Genomic DNA, 18,173 nt, shown 5'->3' with positions numbered 1-18,173 from the left:
CTAGTCCCTGATGTGACAGGCAACACGGGACCTGCTGTCCCAAGCACACTGACCACTACAGCTATACAGAAGACCTGCTGAAAACCCAGAAGGAACACAATGCCCTGCCCATCCCCGCTACCCTGCGGGGCGCTGTTAGGGATCCCCAAAGCAATGAAGCTCCAGTAACACTCATGGATGCGAAGGCACTTGCGTGGCTGAAAAGGTTATACAAAGGACTAAGCACAGTTCTCCCCCACACAGTAAGAAGAGATGCAGTACTCTTGGCACCCTTTTACCGTACTTAATCTCCCCTATGGGTATCATTCTGTTTGCAGACCCTCTGAGCATCCAGCCCAGCATCCCCACAAGCAAGGAAGCCTCCTCCCTAGCTCAGCACATCTGCAGGAGGATCTCTGTAGTGATTTGCAGACAAATCAAAGCAGAATACCAAAAAGAGATGCCTGAAGCCAGAGAAGCCGCACTTTAAAAGCGCAAGTCTCTGAAGTTTAGTTTGGGCATACAGGCACTGCCCATTAGAGCAGGACTACAGCAGACACAGCAGAAAACCCAGCTGTGGGTCAGGAGCGCATGGGATACTTTCTAAGGAAGCTTCACACAGAGGGAGATATCACTGAAAAGCAAGAAGAAAAGTTTCAGTCCTGCCCATTAACAGTTGAAGTTCAGTAAGAATACAACCCTGACTACTCTAGAGAGTCACTGGCAAACCTCCAGGTCAGGAAACTGCAGCCTCTCCAAAGCACTTTCAAATGGCTACAGCTAGAGGAGCCCTCCCTGCTTCTACCCCTCTGCGCACAACTGCTTTGAGCTGTTCCTGAGCTCTACGTGTCCATAGTGGAGAGAGCTGGTGGGTTCTCAGCAATGACAGGCCAAAATACCTACGCGGTTGGAGCCTGATTCTATAGCAGTTCTACACCAGCAGAACTATCCGTTCTTATGGAGGAGCTCTCAGTTTACACCAGCACAAGAGAGAAGGGAGAATCGGGAGGGCACATCAAATGTTTTAGGAGGAAGTGGAGGTTATAGGCCACGTTCAGCCTCACTGAGGAACAAATGCATCCAAGCTCCAGCAAGAAGGATGGGGACTGCAAGGGAGGAAAAGCTTCACACACAAGTGCATAGGGAATGAATACGGGTGAAATATGGGCTCTTGCAAATAAAACAGAAACCACAGAGCTCCCCAAAGCAGACCGTGCTAGAAACCAGATATTATCTTTTTGATACTCACCCTCATTAGACAGCAAGCAATAAAACCTATTAGTGAAAAATTCATCTCCCCTGCCCCTTGCCCTGGCCCTCCCCCACCACATGCCCTCCTGCTCTGATCCTCTCTCTCTTCTAGGATCGCTGCGATTTGTTCTGAGAAGCGACAGGTTTATAGGTTAGCCGACACCTTCTCTCTGTGGAATTTTAATTAACTTCTCCCATCGTCAATATGTTAAGGAGCAGGGTTCCCATTATACGAGGTCAGCAGCGTGTTTCAGGCCCTGCTATATCAGCCGTCAAATTGAAGAATTAATGACGTGGCTAATTGGCTCTAATTCTCCACCCCCCCCTTCCCAAAATTTTGAGGGGTAAGGGGGGGGGGGGGGGGCGGTAGGGTGGGCTAGCCGGGGAGGCTGGTACAGTCCAGAGTCTCATGAAAAAAATGAGAGTGCACAATTTAAGCCCACTTGTTCATGGGGTAGCTGTTCTACTACCTCCCATTTATCACTCTGCAGGGAGGAAAGGGGGGATGGGGAGACAGTGGGTAAATATTGTGACAGAGAGTGTGCACAAGCGTGCACACCAGGGAGAGGAACACTGTCCTGACAAGAGGCCACCTCAGTAGGTCATCACTTAGGAGTAGGAAGCAGCATGCCACTGGGCTCTAACCAGCCATCGTGCTAGAGCCAGAGCCTGTCTGTTAGAAAAGAGGCCCTTGCAGCACAAAAGACGGCAAAGGGCTTCTATCTAACATCTTGCAGCAGCATTAACACACATGGCACTTCTTCAAAAACACTATCTGTCTCAAACACTCAGAGCAATGGGACAAGAGAATGGCAAAATCATAGCAGGCCTCGAGGGTCATTTCCCTGATAATGCCATTAGCTCCGTACCACTAAGTTTCTGCTGCCTGCAAAACAAGCTTGGAAATCTAATGAGGACAGCAGTTGCGGGAAGTATTTTGGTTTTGCACAAGCCTAAAATTCACTAGTTGCATATATGACATGGACAGCAACAATAGCTCTTCTTCCCCTCCTCCCTTGAGGAAGGCTGAGGAAGAATCTCTCTTGCATGCAGAAGACCAGCTTAACAATGCACCAAAGAGACAGATCGTTGCTAGCCAGTGGAAGATTTTAACAGCCAGAGTTTAAGCTTCTCAGATTTTCACTTCCTCAAGAACAGAAGCACTTTGAAAAACACCCTGGAAGACACTGGTGTAGGTACAGCCCTTGCCTCCCATGCTGAGGTTGCAGCTGCAGCATTATGCCCATACTAGAAGCACAGGGCTACAGGCCATAGAGGCTGGAAAACCTCATCCCTGAACGCCACTTCCATCTTTCCCAGTCCAGCATGCTCAATTTACCAAAAACACTGAGCACTAACCACTGCACACCGCTCCAAGCTAGCTTCCCAAGCAAAAAAGCAGGGACTTCTTTTCTTGGCATCTCTTCTATCAGATAATGAGAATACAAGTTGGCATCTTTTCAGTACAGAAAACCTCAAGAGGATCCAGCTCATTGCTTCTAATTAGCAAGGCAGAGTAAGTCAGAGACTTCATTCTGCAAGTAAGAACGAACAGGTCCCACCTGGGACAGTAACAGGAACACAGGGCCATTTTCACAGCCTCTTTATGAGGAGACCACTCAGCTGCTCTGGGGAACAAAGACCACGCACTCTTCCCTGAGCTCCTGCTGCAGGCACGAGCACCTGATCAGCCTCCACCCACATCAAAAGTCCCTGAAGTGTCACGCTGGTGCCTCGGAGAGACTTGCGGGAACACAGCCTGTCCAACTCCTTTACTTGTCTCTGTTGGAAATTGGGAATAAAGAGATCTCAGTTACCTTAATAATGGGCTGATAGCAATGGACCACACTCGATCCTCTGTCTGCACTGTATGTAGACACTGCCCAACTCTGCCCGCGGACAGGGACCAAACCTAAAGAGAGAGATACATGTTATGCCACATCACTCAGAAGGTGCAGAAGGTAGGATGCACACTGCTAACATTGTGCTGGAAGAGCTGCCAAAACTGCCGTGCTCACCTTCCCCGAGATCCTCTCCCTGAATTCCCATTACTTATTTTTGAGGAGCAGAGCCTTCAATCACTGGCAGAAACAAGCACTTAAAGTTACACAAAGATTCAGCTTATGAGTATGACCTTCCATCCCAGTGGTAACAGAAAGAGCACCCTCATTACCACATGTTCTCTAGCGCAGCACTCAACACAGAGACTTCTCATCTTCTGTAGTTAAATAAACAAGAAGTGGGATTTGTTCAAATCTCCGCTGTTCTCTTGAACAGTTGGGAAGACTCTGTACCATCCCTGGAAAATTTCCATTCATATTACCTATAAAATTAATCGTTCACTATCATGTAAAATAGGGTTTGTTTTTTTTATAAACCCACCCCCTTTCAACCAAATTTCTTAAGTATACCCCAGGCTATTTTCAAACAGGCCCCCTTGCTCACTGACACTGTGAGAGAATCTCTTCCCACTCCCATCTGTGCATACATGCACATCCCCTTTCACCAGTTCACTACAGCCCCCCCCCCGCTTTGTTTCTGGGTCCTAATAAAGTCCCCCAGATTCTTGTTGGGGCCTCTGCTTGTGGCCCTCATTTTCCCCACTTTGCCCTCATTCTTGGCCCACAGGACTTGAGCCCCCCAGTTCTCTGTAACCGACCCCCAACGTTTCACTTCAAAACTTCAAAGCCGGGAGTGCCCTATTTGTTTGTTTGTTGATAATGCCCAGGATTGCAGGCTATTCTTGTCAGCGGGGAATTTAGCACCTAGTGTCAGCAAAAGCAGCAGAAAAGCTTAACTCTTTTAAGGCATCCCTATCTCCTACAGGTTAAAAATATTGCTCAGAGCACACTATCTGGTGCCTATCACACAGGAATGTACATTAGCAGCTCTTCAGGGCTTAGTCCTAATCAACACTCGGCAGAGCCCTCAATAGCTTAGACACTTAGAGCCCCTTTAAAAGGCTGGTAGGGATTCCCTTCCACCCTCCAAGAGTCTCATTCAGGCAAACAAGGCAGCCTACAAAAGAGATGATAAAAAAAATAAGAGGTGAACATCCCTAGAGCCTATGCTGTGGGGAGCACTGGGTGGGCAAGATCTCACACTAGCTCCAAGAAAAACAGCCTTAAATTCCCCTCTGGCCTTCAGGAATTTGTTCTCAAGGTCGGGGAGGTCTGTCCTCCAGCTGCCAGGGAAGCAGCAAGAAGGCACTCTCCCAGCAAAGGGGCTCCGCAGAACAGAGAGGAGCAGCCCTGCTTAAATGTGAGACAAAGCAGCACCAAGGCCTTGCTCCCAGGAGGCAAGCAGCATTCCCAGCAGTGCCCTTTGCATCTGAACACTGCTCTGCTTGGGAGTGATTTTACCCAGGAGTACACCCATACAGAGGGACCAACAAGCAGTCTGTCAGATAGTTACCCATTACCACATACTTCCTATAAAAACTTGAAAGAGATATCTAAGTCTTTCTTCGCCCCAACTTCCCCTCTTGCAAAATAGGAATAGCAGTTTTTCCTCTTATCTCCATTAATGCTCTACAATACGTACCAGGGACCAAGAGTATCCCCATGAGCCCACCCTGAGCAACAGCCAAAGCTTTCAACATACAGCAACCACTTCTAAGAATGAAATGAGTGGTTCTGAAGATGCTACAGGTACTGCATCATGCTAGCAGGCCAAGGATGACACACCTACGTGGAGTTTCCTAAACTACTAAAACAGAGCTGGCTACAGCTCAGGAGAACAACTCTTCAGGTCCATGTAGGAACACAGCACTGCCAACCAGATCCAGAAGGATAAAAATCAACAAGATCCTCCCTCAAAAGGAAATAGCCAAAAATTACGTGATAGGATTCAGTGATGCCAACTGGACGAGAAAAATGGGAGCTAACAGTATTCATAGTCTAACTTCACTCCTGGTTTGCAAACCAAGAACCATAAAAAAACCCCACACCAAACCACAAGCAAATAAATCACAGCCCCACAGATGTGGAAAGACATCATACTATCCCTTAAAGAGATCAAATATACAAACAGAGAGTATGTGAAGCAGCACTGCATCACAAAGCAAGGATGTACTTGAGATACGCATGGCAAATTTCAGACGAATTGGCATGGATCTCTGCTCTAGTGTTAGACAGATGTACAGTGAAAGGAGCAAAACATCAGCTGCCACCTGCTGCACTTCCTAGTTTAAACCAGCAGCTGATGTCATCAAGTACTGCCAAATCTCTTTCTTAAAAGCCTGGCACAGCAAGTATCTTTTCAGAGACATAAGCCTACACCAAGATACCCAGTGCTCCTCCTGCAGACACACAAGACAGGGTTCACAACTGTTTTGCTGACACTTAAACATTAATTGCACAAGACGTCTGAGGTCACCTCTGCAGCAGCACCTGCTGGAACATCACTGCTCACCTTCGCTGTTCTGTCCCGGGAGCCACTGACAATGAGGCCACCTTGGAAGTCCACACAGTTCACCTCCTGTTCATGCGCAGAGAACTTGACACTGTAGGAGCCATGGATCTTGTGAAGGACAATATTTCCATCTCTAAAAAACAAATCCCCAGGCAAGGAGTCTGTATCAGCCGCATCTCCCTTGGCCATGCACCTTCCATTAATGCTTAGCAGTGCCACAAAGAGACCAGGACTGATCTCTCATGGGAGCTGAAATTCATGCAGCATTATTAATCCTCCACTCCTCACATATCACCTGTTCTCTTGCAGTCTCACATCTGGCCAGTCAAAGCCTGATCTGCCACACATAAAAATCCTCCTGGCTATCTTTCCACCCTCCACTTTGTGTTAAGCTGCAGAAACTAGCACAGCAGCCATTCCTCCTCCTACTGCTTTGAGCTTGCCAGAATTCTGGCTGGATGCTGAATGGCTGGAGTAAGGGAACAAGTGAGAGGTCATTCTCACCCATGTCCAAGTCTCAGCTTTTCATTCATTTCAGAGCAGCCGTGCAGGGTATTATGCTTTGAATTAACTACAAAGACATTTAGACTTTTTTCAACCAATGCAGTTACTGGAATTTTAAATGCATGCCTTCATTTTCACCTGAATTTTGGGCTACGGTTCACAGGGGAGAGTCTCAAGATATCCAGGGCAGACAGCCATGCTTCCATCTCCCAATTCTGTGCTTAAGCGCTGTGTATATTAATAGCTAAAACTTTATAAATAACAGTTCTGTCATTTGCTGTAATTGAAAAAGGCCAGTCAAATGCAAAATTAATTGGAGAAGTGTGTGTGTGCTGGAATGCTTGGCAGTTTTCCCCCTCCCCACAATTATATCAGTAGGTCTAATAAACATATACTTGTCTCTAGAAAGCTTTACGCACCACTGTGGTCCCAGTTAACCAGCAGTTCTGAGTATTAGAACGCAGTCTAGCTACTCTGACTCTAACAGGGAAAGAAATGAAAATTGCACATCAGTCAGGATTGTCTGATCAGTCAATCCCAATTAAACAATCCTGTGGACATCTACACAAGTTCAAAAGAGAGCAGGACACTTTATAAGGTCAACAGCATGAGACTCAGCTCCTCCACTGCTGTAGTAGAAGCTTTTTCAGGAGAGAATCAAATCATAAGAGAGGAAGCAGCAGCAGTTGAATCCAGCCAAGCATGAGGACACTGTGTAGCAAGATTGACCCCGCTGCTCTGGGCTGGAGTTACACAAAACCTTTCCAACTTCACCGCCACACTCCTTGGGCTCCCTCATTCACCCAACTTACCCCCCTCCACTGACGATGTGGGAGTTGACAAGAACAAAGCGACATACGTCCTCCTGGTGGCCAGAGAAGATAGCTTGAGGGTGACGCTGCAAACCTGTACCATCTGGACAGAGCCGGTAGGCCTGGATGTTCTCTGCTTGAGACAGGTAGAGATACTCGCCATCCAGCTCCATCCAGGGCATCAAACTGCAAACAGACAGCAGGTTGAGGGGTGGTGGTGCAGGGGTGGGGAGAAGAAAAACAAAACAAAACCAACCAACCAACCTTACACACAAAAAGAAAAAAAAAGAAAAGATTGCATATGTAAACATATCAACAAAAGCAAATGCCCACTCAAGAAAACTGTGAAGTTGGAGCTGCTGGTCACAAGCAAAAGCAGGGCTTAATATAGTAGCACAGCTAAGAAGTGAAACTTCTCCAGCAACATACAAAGCAAATCACATTGCTGGCATTTTTCTAACCAAGAGCTGAGGAAAAGGAAGCATGGAATCTCTGAAAGAGATGGCCAAGAGTCTAATGAGTTTAGATAGGAAATACTTAAGGCTCCCTGACCCCTCTTCATGAGCCTTGTACTTTTTAAGAAACTAGACTATCAGGCATTTATGAGCTATGCTGAGCATTTCTAACAGAGCCTTTAATATGAGGCTCTTGGTGCAAACAGTCAGTCTTGATCCTGCATGTCATTTGCTGATGCCCAGCAGAGACCACAAAGCTACCGCTGTTTCACACGTGTCTTGGCAGGGGAGCAGGTCACACAAATAACACAGGTCTTCCTACAGACAAAGTCCTCTACCTCCTGCATTCTCTGTATGCCAATACATAAAGCAGCAGGGTAAGCCTGAGGCTATCCAAGAACTTTGCGCTCATCATGTAGAGGAGGTATTTTTCTACATTCACATCTCTTCCACTGCTGAGCCAAAAGCAATTGCAGAGCAACCTCTCTTGATTTCTGTTGCCCATCTTTCAGAAGAGCCCAGACACCCTATCTGCACTTTGCTATCTATGGGACAACGGCAGCTTCCTACAAACAGGTTCCAGGCCAAGAGCAGTGGACGGCTAAAGGAGCTGTTCCAAAGTATTTTGAAGACTGAAGTGGAAAACATGCTTCACTCCCTGGAAGATCAAGAAGAGAAGACGACACTCAAGCAATGCCTGAACCAAGTCTGTCATCACAAGAAGTTTATTTATTCTTGAAACAAAACCAAAATACAGAAAACAGAACAGGCTACAACGCATGCTTGGGCAGTGTGCTCTTTGCTCAAGATCTTGCTTTTGTGTAGCTACCAGAGAATCAGCAAATAGGCCTCCTGGATATGGCAAGGCCAGATACAAAGAGACACGGGGCTCGTGTCCTATGGATGTGTGAAATTGTCTCCACTCTGCAGTTGTTGCCAAGTGCACCAACATCCGTGCAAACATTGAGCAAAATCAGAGCCTTTCCATAGAGCAGCCTTTCAGTTTTCAAACTATTCAGGAACAAACTGTTTTGAAAGCAGGGGGACTTCTCATAAAAACCTGTCTCCCTCTTTTTTGCAGATCATTCATCCTCAGAGGTCATGATTTTCTGTGTCAGCAGAGCCATTACGCACAGCCACACCTCAACACAACGAGGGACTAGAAACAAGCAAGAGGACAAGATTGCTTATCAGATAGAAGGTTCCCGCTTGCCTGCATTTATCTCCAATAACAGGCTTTAGTCACACAGACAAAGCAGTTGAGCATAGGTTATAATGTTCATTTGGGACTTGATCATATGCATGGAAAAAATAAGAGGCATCTTTGGAGCGGCAGCTTTGGTTTTAGGCGGACTTCGATTTCCCCTTCCTTCCTCCACTCCTACGCAGTCCTCTAAAAGCAAGTGAATATCCAGCTTACCTAGTCTACAGCCAGTTTCTGTGGCTCTCCTCCTGCTGCAGTTTAGCTTTTTACCTTTTTCTACGGCTTTTTCATAAGGAGAAGTAACAAATTTAAAGCAGGATAAATGAAAATTAGAGGATGCAGTTTGGACGGTGGCCTCATTAAATCAGTCCTTGCCTTTTCACTCGGGAACGTGGTTTAGTAATGATCTCTAACATTCACAGAGCCTGTCTTCACAGATGGTCGCAAGCACATCAAAGGCAGGTATACAACCTGCACCAAAAACCACTCTGCTCATTACAGCTGTTCCCAGGACTTTAGACAAGCAGTGGCACATTATCCATCACTTCAATCTACACAGCACAAAAAGGCATGAAAGCTCAGTAGCAGGTCCCTGTTCTTCAGCATCTAACAAACCATAGTCTTTCTCATTTCTCCTTCTGTCTGATGATTTGAAGGCTGAAAATTTAGATGTGCTTCAGAAAATTTCGCTGTGTCTTCAGACAAGAGACCTATCTTATCCTTTGCTTTGAAAGCTGAGTACACCTTTGCAAGCCAGAATTTAACAACAATCTCCTCTCATTAATGTCAAACATGCTTTTTTTTTCTTTTAGTGAAGGAGAAAATCATAAGGTAGGAGAATGAAGAAGCATAAGTTAGAGGAATGGCCATTAGCATTTTAGATTTGTACATCCAAATCAGGGGCCAGGATAAAGCACGGGAGATAAACCAAGCATTTTGAGGGGACACATAAGTCCACGTCTGGAATCAAGGTATGCTCATTGTGAGAGCGGGATGGAAAGTTGCTCATGGTATACAGCAATAGATAGGAACATAACAGTTTGAAGTCTGTAGTAAAGATTGCTAAATCTGACTAGAACTGCACAGATCAGAACAATGCCAAATTCAAGCTCTTACTAAGAGAGGAGCTCTTGACTGTCAGAGTGAACCTCTAGGGCAAGACAGCAACTTCAGTTACCCCATGCCCAGCTAGCCAGCAACATCCAAAACAGGCCAGTGACACCACTTGTAAGATCCCATGGATCACAAGGAGCAGGAAACATCTGATTTCAGGGCACAGACACAAACCCAAGGCCCCACAGCAGCTGACACAGGACACAGAACAAAGTAGAAGAGAAAGGAGCCACTTGCTTGCATTTCCATTTCAGGACCGTCTCCCTCCGGCAGCGTCCGTGCCTCCAGTTCTGAGATACTTTCACCCTTTCCTTTACTGGAATGCCAGCCGCTCTGCAAACAAAGGAAGAGAGATGAGATTAGCAACCAGGACTGATACTATACGGACAACAAATACACTCAAGCTGGTCACAGGTATGCTCTCACTCTGGTTCCACAAATGATGAACCGGCAAACATTGATGGTGCCTGAGCCACACTAGAGCAAGTGCACTCATGAGAGCTGACAAGAAAGGAACACCGAGCAGAGTGGGTGCTTATCAGCAAAGAAAACTATCCCTGATGATCACTAGCGTACAAGCATTAGATCTGATCAAGAGCTGATCTAGTATACTGAATGCAACACAAGTTCAGACAAAATGCAATCAAAACAAGACGACACAGAAACTACCAGACCAGAGAAACAGGACATCACTCTTCTAATAGAGACTAAAGAAAGCCAGTTAAGATAAGGACAACACCATACAAGAACAGATGGAGGAAACACTAGTCAGGAGAACACTGAAACTGGAAGCCAGAAGAGTGTGTCTAGCCAGAAGACTAGTAAAGAAACTGCTCCAGACCCTCACCTGCCTGGCAATCACACAACCAGATACAATAATTAGAAATCAAGATATGTTCAAACTAAAACCAAAATTAATTCATCTGTATAACCACCCAATGCACACACATCCTCCCAAGACGGACTACCTTTTGCAGCAGCTCACCAAAGGATAGAGAATTCCACCATATCGCTGGAAAATTCTCTACTTACAGTCAGACAAAGTTACTAAAAGAGAGACTGTAGTTCATAAGCAGTTGCTGGGATACAAATCAAAGTTACTGTGATGAGCTGAGACAAGCCATGATCAACACAGCTCAAGAGGTGACAAAAGGTAGGTACCACAGAGACCTGTGACCAAGGTCTCTTTAGAGTCTACATGAACATAGCCAGTTCAAACAGCTGTTCAACATCTGTTTTGCTTTCATGATCCAGGGCTGATAAAAGGGGGTGGGGGGGGGAAGGCAGCTTAGGCTCCCATCTTTCTCATATCATAAACTTAATTATTCAATATCCTTGGTGGAGCTGCTTAGGGAGAAAAGATCAGAAAAGTACAAACAAGAAGAAACTCTTGAAGTTATCCTTTGTAACTAGGGATGACAACTTACTAGATGACGAGAGTTTATCCCCCTTTCATGCATTTCTCAACAGCCAATGTTCCCAGATGCATAGGATGAAGGGAAGGTCCTTGAGAGATGGGGACTGGTGCCCAATCAGAACCAGTTCCCTTCTCCATCCCTACCGTGCCCCCAACCCACTTCCCCAAAAGTGGGATTTTTGGGTACTCTGTCATTTTTAAAACAAAGATTAGCTCCCTGTAAATAAACATCTCCTGTGGTTGTTAATGGGTGTAGGAATCTCTAACCTGGCCCTGGGGCCTGGCCAGATTCTCATTTTCCCAGCCTTCCTTCCATAGCCTCAGGCTCTTTTTTTCTGCTCACCCTTCCCTCCCCTTTTCTATGCTTTCCGGCACTTAGTCACCATTATAATTTGACTGCATTCCTGGGCATGTGACCCATTTTAAACAAAAACAGAAACCACACACAGAAAAGCTTTTCGTCCCCTAGAAAGCTTTGCAACTATAAGTTTATGATCAGTAGAGCCACACCAAATAAAACTGAATTTAGGAAGCTATGAGCTCTTTATTTCTCCTAACCCTTTAAAAAAAAATATAAAATATACTATAGAGTTAGCCAAGGCTGCAAAAAGAGGAATTCCTTTTTTAAAGAGAGCACTTGCAGGAGCTCGTGGGGCCAGACAGCATCTGAGATGAGGAATGCACAGCAATGAAAAGTCAGGCCAGGTCCAGCAGCCTCCTCATTGCTTATTACTCTCCCAGACAGAGTTCAGGCTCTCCGCCTACATCCAATTCCATTCATTACTCCAAAACACTTCTCCTCCCCACACTCAACCCTCAGTTAAGTTCTCCCCATGTACAGATTTTAAGTCGCCAGCTTGCACAGTGATGGAAAATGCACTCACGCCACAACCCCCTCCCAACACGTACTGGCCCAACCAGACATCCTGAGCTCAACGCACAAACTCTACTAAGACTAGATGTAATTTCCAAGGCTCCAAAAAAGGTGAATCCAAGGTCAAAAAAGCAGCCTCCATCTTACACTGCTGGTGTTGGTGTTTCTAGTTGGGAGGCAGGCCTTGATCCTCCTGCTGCTGAAAAAAAGGAATTTCAGAAAAGAGTCACACATCAGCTTGGCCCACAGTACCAGTTCGATATTGCAGTTACTCCTGTAACAGACACTTCATTCTTTCACACAAATCAACAGTTCCTGCTGGAATGGGCAAGGGTTGAGTGGGGAGGACTATATGGGGGAGGCCTGGTGGGGTTTGGGGAGGTTTTGTTTGTTTTGTCATCTTGTTTGTTTTACTGTTAATAGATATATTATTCATCCAGCCTGCCTCCTCCATATAGCAATTCTGGATCCAGCTAATTTAAACATGTCTTAGGAGCATCCACCTTTTATTTCCCAGACATTTTATTTATTCAAAATAGAGGCAAGAAAGGGGACAGAACATATGGAGGCCATAAGAAAGGGGATGTAGAATTTAGACCAATACATCCCTCCCCTTTGCCTATACCAGGGCAGAAGAGACAGAACTGCAAGGATTTTCAAGTGTTGGTCAGAGACATTTGATCCCCTATACCAGAAGAGAAGTTAAATCAAGCTCAGTGATGGAATCAAGTGCTGAGATATAATTTGATTTGCTTCCTCGACAGCACCCCCCAGAGCAACTCCCAGAATACATCAAAAAAGGTGATGAGCATCACTGCAATGCATGAGAGCAGTTCTCAAATCTTAGAAAGTTAAAAAGCACATCACCATATAAACTTAATCATTTGATTAAAAAGATCCTTTTCTCCCCTACAAAGACCATTTTGCTTCAATCACGATCAACACACTTTCTATACATGCAAATCTTTAAGAATTGTTCCATGATGACCTGAGACAATCAACAGACATCACACATCTACACTGAGTGGTTGACTTAACCAAGTACCTCCCACTTCAGCAACTGGATTGCACATCCAAAGGTTCAGGAGAATAACCCACCTTATGAAGATAAATGCTATGCAAAATGCTGTGGAGGGACCAGTATCCACCAGCCAGCGAATACCTTGACCTTTCTCAGTATGCAATCCAGCAAAATACTAAGCCACATGCTTAAAATTCAGGACATGCTTAAGTGCTCTGTGAAATCAAGATCTGAGAACATGAATGCCAAGAGAAGCCACCCAGCAGTGAACTTCAAGACTGCTGAAGGCTGACTCACTGAGGAAGGACGGCTATTTTTACCAGGACCTACACAGCCCTGCATTGGAAAGCAACTGAAGTACAACCCAACATCCTAGAAGGATGACAGGAAACACAAGATGAAGGAACCAGCGAACACTGAATATGAAAACTCAATGCAATTCAAGGAAAATGTTCTTAAAGCCCAGAGTCCATCATTTTACCACCTCTGCTAGGGCATCACAATTATCAGCAGCTGATAAAGTTATATGATCCAGAACATGCGAGGCTATCTTTGTTATTAGCTAATTAATCCGAAAAGCACTCTCAGAATCCCAAACCATGCGGTGCAATAAATGACCTGAGCTAATGCATATTTCCAATTGCACGCACTCCTGATGGAAGCTCCCTTTACAAAGACTTTGTTACACAAAGAAAGAAAAGCTGAACCTTTCTTGCAGCCTGAGAGAGAGTTTCAGGATAAAAGCCATCCCAAGCAACCCATTATAAAGGATTTTTCATTTCCCCCTTCCTACCTCACCCCACCCTACAAAAAAAAGTTAAAGTATTTTGCTCAAATTATGGATTTCCTCTCTTTCTTGGCAGAGTTACCAAAAGAAATATAATATTCCTTCTGGAGCCCACTTCCCAGCTGCTGAAGTGAGAGACTGGGACTATCCCCCCGCAGCACCACTGACCCAAGTGACCTCAGCCACCATGGCAGTCGCTGGCCTAGGCTCCAAAAGAAAGCAATGAAAGAAAAAAAATAAAATCACTCAACCAGAGACTAAGCACATCTCCTCCTAAAGCTTCACCTCCAGTCATTTTTGCTTTCAATGATCTCCTCCCCAGCCAAGCTCCTTTGCCACCAGAAATGGTATTTCTGCAATAGCAAGAGCTTCCGTGCTTTACAGCATCCCAGGGAGATTCCTCCTGGCCATCTACAATTTCAGCATGTGCCAAAACAACAGTGCCTGCAACAACATATACTGTGTTACAGAAGATAACACCAACATGTCATACTGCATATTTTCCCAGCTGCATGGGGCATCCTAACCCATGAAAGTCCTTCACATTTTGCTACATATTAAGTGCTGAAGAGCTCATCTGGAAATGCAAGTCTGCAGAGACCTGCTGGGATCGAATCTCTTCTGTGGACAAAATCTGCTATCTGCATAAAAGCTGTCACCAGCCTGCCTCAGGCATGACTGGAAGGGTCATACAGAGGAACAAATAGGTCACAGTGGCTAAGCCCCACTTTCAACCTTGGCCCTGTAGCAGGGATGGCTAACACAGGGACCAACTGCACTTATTTGTGTAATCGAGACACACCTGTTAAGTGGCAGGGTCTCAGTGCAGTTGCAAGTCATGGGCCACCAACAGACAGCCAAGAGGGAAAAGCTATTTATGTCAGGAGCTCCTGTTGCTGTCCTCAACAAGCCGGCCGGCTTTCAAAACGCCTCTTCCAGGACAAAAATTCCACCTGAATTCCTTTAGCACATGACCCTTATTTAGCTTACCGCCAGGTTCAGTCTGTCTTCTATGCTCCCCCTGTTCCTATTGACATGGGTTCAAATAACTCTGAGACGGAAAAGAGCTCTGCAGCCTGTTCTTTCACTGTTCCTTGCCTCCTCTGGTGTGTCTACGCTATCTCAGTTAGACGTTACCAGGCTGTGCAGGTTTAATGCTCCACCTCACAGCTCTCATGAACGATTCACCTGCATGAAGAAGCCAGAGACTCTAATAAGAGCCAGAGCTGCAGGCAAATTTCTGTACACGCAGCAAAGACACACACCTTCATGTAGGCTTCCCAAAAAAAAAAAACCATCATCACCAAGACCGAGCCAGACCACTCTGCCATCAGATGCCCTCTCCCTTACAAGTGATTGCAATGGGATCATGGCTAGGAACTCCGGGCAGGGTTTGGCCTCTCTCAGGGACTTATATAGGCTTTTTGGAGATGAAATCTGGGCTGCTTCAAAAAATGCATAGCCCCGGGAAGATCTGAGAAAACTTGCAGCTGCTCAATAGTTGTCATATATATTCTGATTTGAAAGAGACGACTGTCAGGGTAGTATTTGGACAGAGTGAAATAACCCATAGCTAGTTCACTTATGCAGGTTATAGGGATAATAGCAACAAGCACAGCACACATTTTTTTAAGCCCTGAACTAGATAAAATTCTTCTTCCACTTTGAACTCGTGAAGATTTTAAGGGAAGGGTAGGCAGGCCTGAAAGAACTCTTACAAACAATGTCACATTCCCAGAACAAGAAGCAGTTTTAATATTGTGGAGCTGTCCTGGCAGATCTGTCCTGCCCAGGACTAACAGTTTAAGATGGAACAAGAATGAATCTAAGCAGAGTTTCTAAAAACCACTGACTTTTCCAGCACAAAGCAATAGCTGTGTGCCCTATTCCAGGCTGTTGCTGTTATTGCAATATCCTCCCCAGAGCATTCCCCTCTGCATCATCTGCACCAGTTCCTTGCCTACTTCATTTCTGACTTAAAGTAATGAAACTTTGGTAAAACAAGTTTTAAAAGATGAAGGAAACTGAAGCAGCTTTACAGGCATTCACACTCCCTCCCCCTCCAGTACTGAAGGCAGAGGTCTCCTATGATTGCTGCACTTTGCATTTGGATTTGACTTGCATAGATTGGCCATTTCCTGCTCCCGCAGGTGTATATATTTTTCCAAGACTGGAGAAAACACAGCTTTTATTAACTCACACAAAATGCTTACACAAGCTCTTAAATACTCAAAGATGATAAATTCATTCATTAATGAATCTGTTTCTCTGAACCAGAGAATATACCACAATCCTAGTGGGCAAGGCAGACCAGGAGACAGGGAGAGAGAAAATATGCACTGGAACATTTCTGTATTTTGACAACAGCTATTAATATATTACAAAGAGCACATTGTCAAGCTATTTAGGTTGCAACTTTTAACTTGCCCTCTAAAATTCCTTTGTAACAAAGAGGAAATAAGTTTAGCCCAGCTGCAACTTTATTCCTTTCTTCCATGCTTTAAATAAAGAACCACCTTGCAATGAGCTCTTTGCCTCTCCGATTTCTCCAGTCCAAGGTGGTCCAGCAGGCAGGCACTGGGTAAAGGCTTAAAGCACCCTCTGCTATTCCTGGCTCTGACACTGACCTGCTGCACAGAGGGCAGCTTGGCTGACATCTCTCTGCCTCCGCTTCCCCTCCCAGCCCTTGTTTACCCTGGCTATTTAGGCAGCAAGCTCGTCAGGGCAGAGACTGCTCTTGCTGGGCCTGTGCAACAGCTGGCAAAACAGACACAGGCTACCAGACACAACTGTAATATCACTATACTCACCAAAAACCCCAAAGGCTTTGTGCTACTGCTCAGCTACAGTTTAGCTGCAGAAAGTGTTCTTAAGCTTTAACTTTTCTGTGATATGCTGCCATGCATTTTTGGAACAAAAATGCTCTGTTCACCTTACGTCATGAAGACAGGGCTCGACTCTTGCTTCAGCAGCTCCTATGACTGAGTGAACCAAAAATCTCCAGCATAGGGACTATCTTTTTACCATCCCCATGACAAGGTCTTGTTGCAGTACAGGTCTATACATAAAATTAACATGACTATACAGAACAAGTGCAGCCTGACGTAGAGAGACTTGTAGGACAGGTGCCAAGAACCACATCCATCTAAAACCACTCTATACTTCCATAATACCAACACAATATTATATTAAGCATTTGCTTACTGCTGACTCAAAGAAGAAACAGCACATTTCTAACACTAAGAATGTGCTTTAAGAACCCTTCCAAGTCAGGCCCTGCTGTCCCTAATACACAGTAATTCACACTGATGCAAAGCTAGTGATTGCCCCCCTGCCACAAGGAATGAAGTGTACAGAAACATTACTCAAAGCAAACTTTCTTCTTCCACAAGCACACAACTGAATCGATACCTTAAAAACTTAACTTTGCTTACATCCGCAGCTCCCGATTAGCTGAATGTACCAGAAAGGGCAAATATGAGATTGTCAATGTTGTGAACGTGCCTTTCAGCGTAACAGCTAGTGACTGGGATTAAGTCCACATCTTCCTTTGACAACATTAGCAAATCAATTCAACATTTTAAGCCTAACTACGTGTCCTGAGATAACCATAGCTGGCAATTTTTAAAGGTAAATAGTCAGGATGAGAAGTAGATAATTTTTAAAATTAAATCAAATTGTTTCGGGTATACTACAATTTCTCTTTTCCATGCTGCTAACAGCTAGGGTTTTGCAACCAGTTTCTTATAAATTTTCTGTCTTCCCTATTTCGGCATAAAGAAGTTTTATAAGCAAGCTGACTGCACAAACAGTTGCTTCATGTACAAGCTAAAGCCTGTTCCCTCTGATCTTCTTGTTACTATTATCTGAAGATACACCTAACAGAAACAACATTTTAAAGAAATGGTGTCATTTTCAAGTTAATCACCCTTTTAAAAATGGGGAAGTGGAGGCGGGGGGATAAGTTTCACAGCTATCTTACACTCTAGCCTCAAATTTATCTTTATTTACAAAGCATTAACAGATGGCTTATCAAAAGCCCTTTAACAGCAGAAATGATCAAACTACGCTGAAATTTTTTTTTTGTTTTAAACAGTGAATACTCCCTAGACTAGTTTTTAACTTATGCCAGCCTCGCAAGGACCATCAGTCTAAGATCTAATGTTAGAACCATGCACGTTATTTCGTTAAGTACATTTACCATAAACGGTTCCAGCCTTTGCTTTCTCAATTGTGGACAGTATTGCACAAAAACCTCTTAAAAGCAAAAACCAGTGTTCACCTCATGCAACGTTATCCAGAACGTGCAACAGAAGCTTCAGCTCTTGAGCGAGTCAAAGCCA

At 44.9% G+C, this 18,173-nt stretch overlaps 1 protein-coding gene across 1 annotated transcript in view; it reads right to left on the bottom strand.

Moving 5' to 3' along the window:
• Window positions 1-18,173, bottom strand: part of FBXW4 (F-box and WD repeat domain containing 4) — a 62,646-nt gene that overhangs the window by 41,552 nt on the left and 2,921 nt on the right. Inside the window, 4 exon segments of the mRNA XM_009466068.2 lie at window positions 3,048-3,142; window positions 5,644-5,776; window positions 6,960-7,145; window positions 9,969-10,064. Coding sequence (XP_009464343.2) covers window positions 3,048-3,142; window positions 5,644-5,776; window positions 6,960-7,145; window positions 9,969-10,064 — 510 coding nt within the window.

This window comes from Nipponia nippon, unplaced genomic scaffold (assembly GCF_047370975.1).
Source record: "Nipponia nippon isolate SJK-2023a ecotype South Korea unplaced genomic scaffold, ASM4737097v1 scaffold_3, whole genome shotgun sequence".
Classification (NCBI taxonomy): Eukaryota; Metazoa; Chordata; class Aves; order Pelecaniformes; family Threskiornithidae; genus Nipponia; species Nipponia nippon.
Note: the sequence above shows the minus strand (reverse complement) of the source record. Positions and strands in the feature narration are given on the sequence as shown.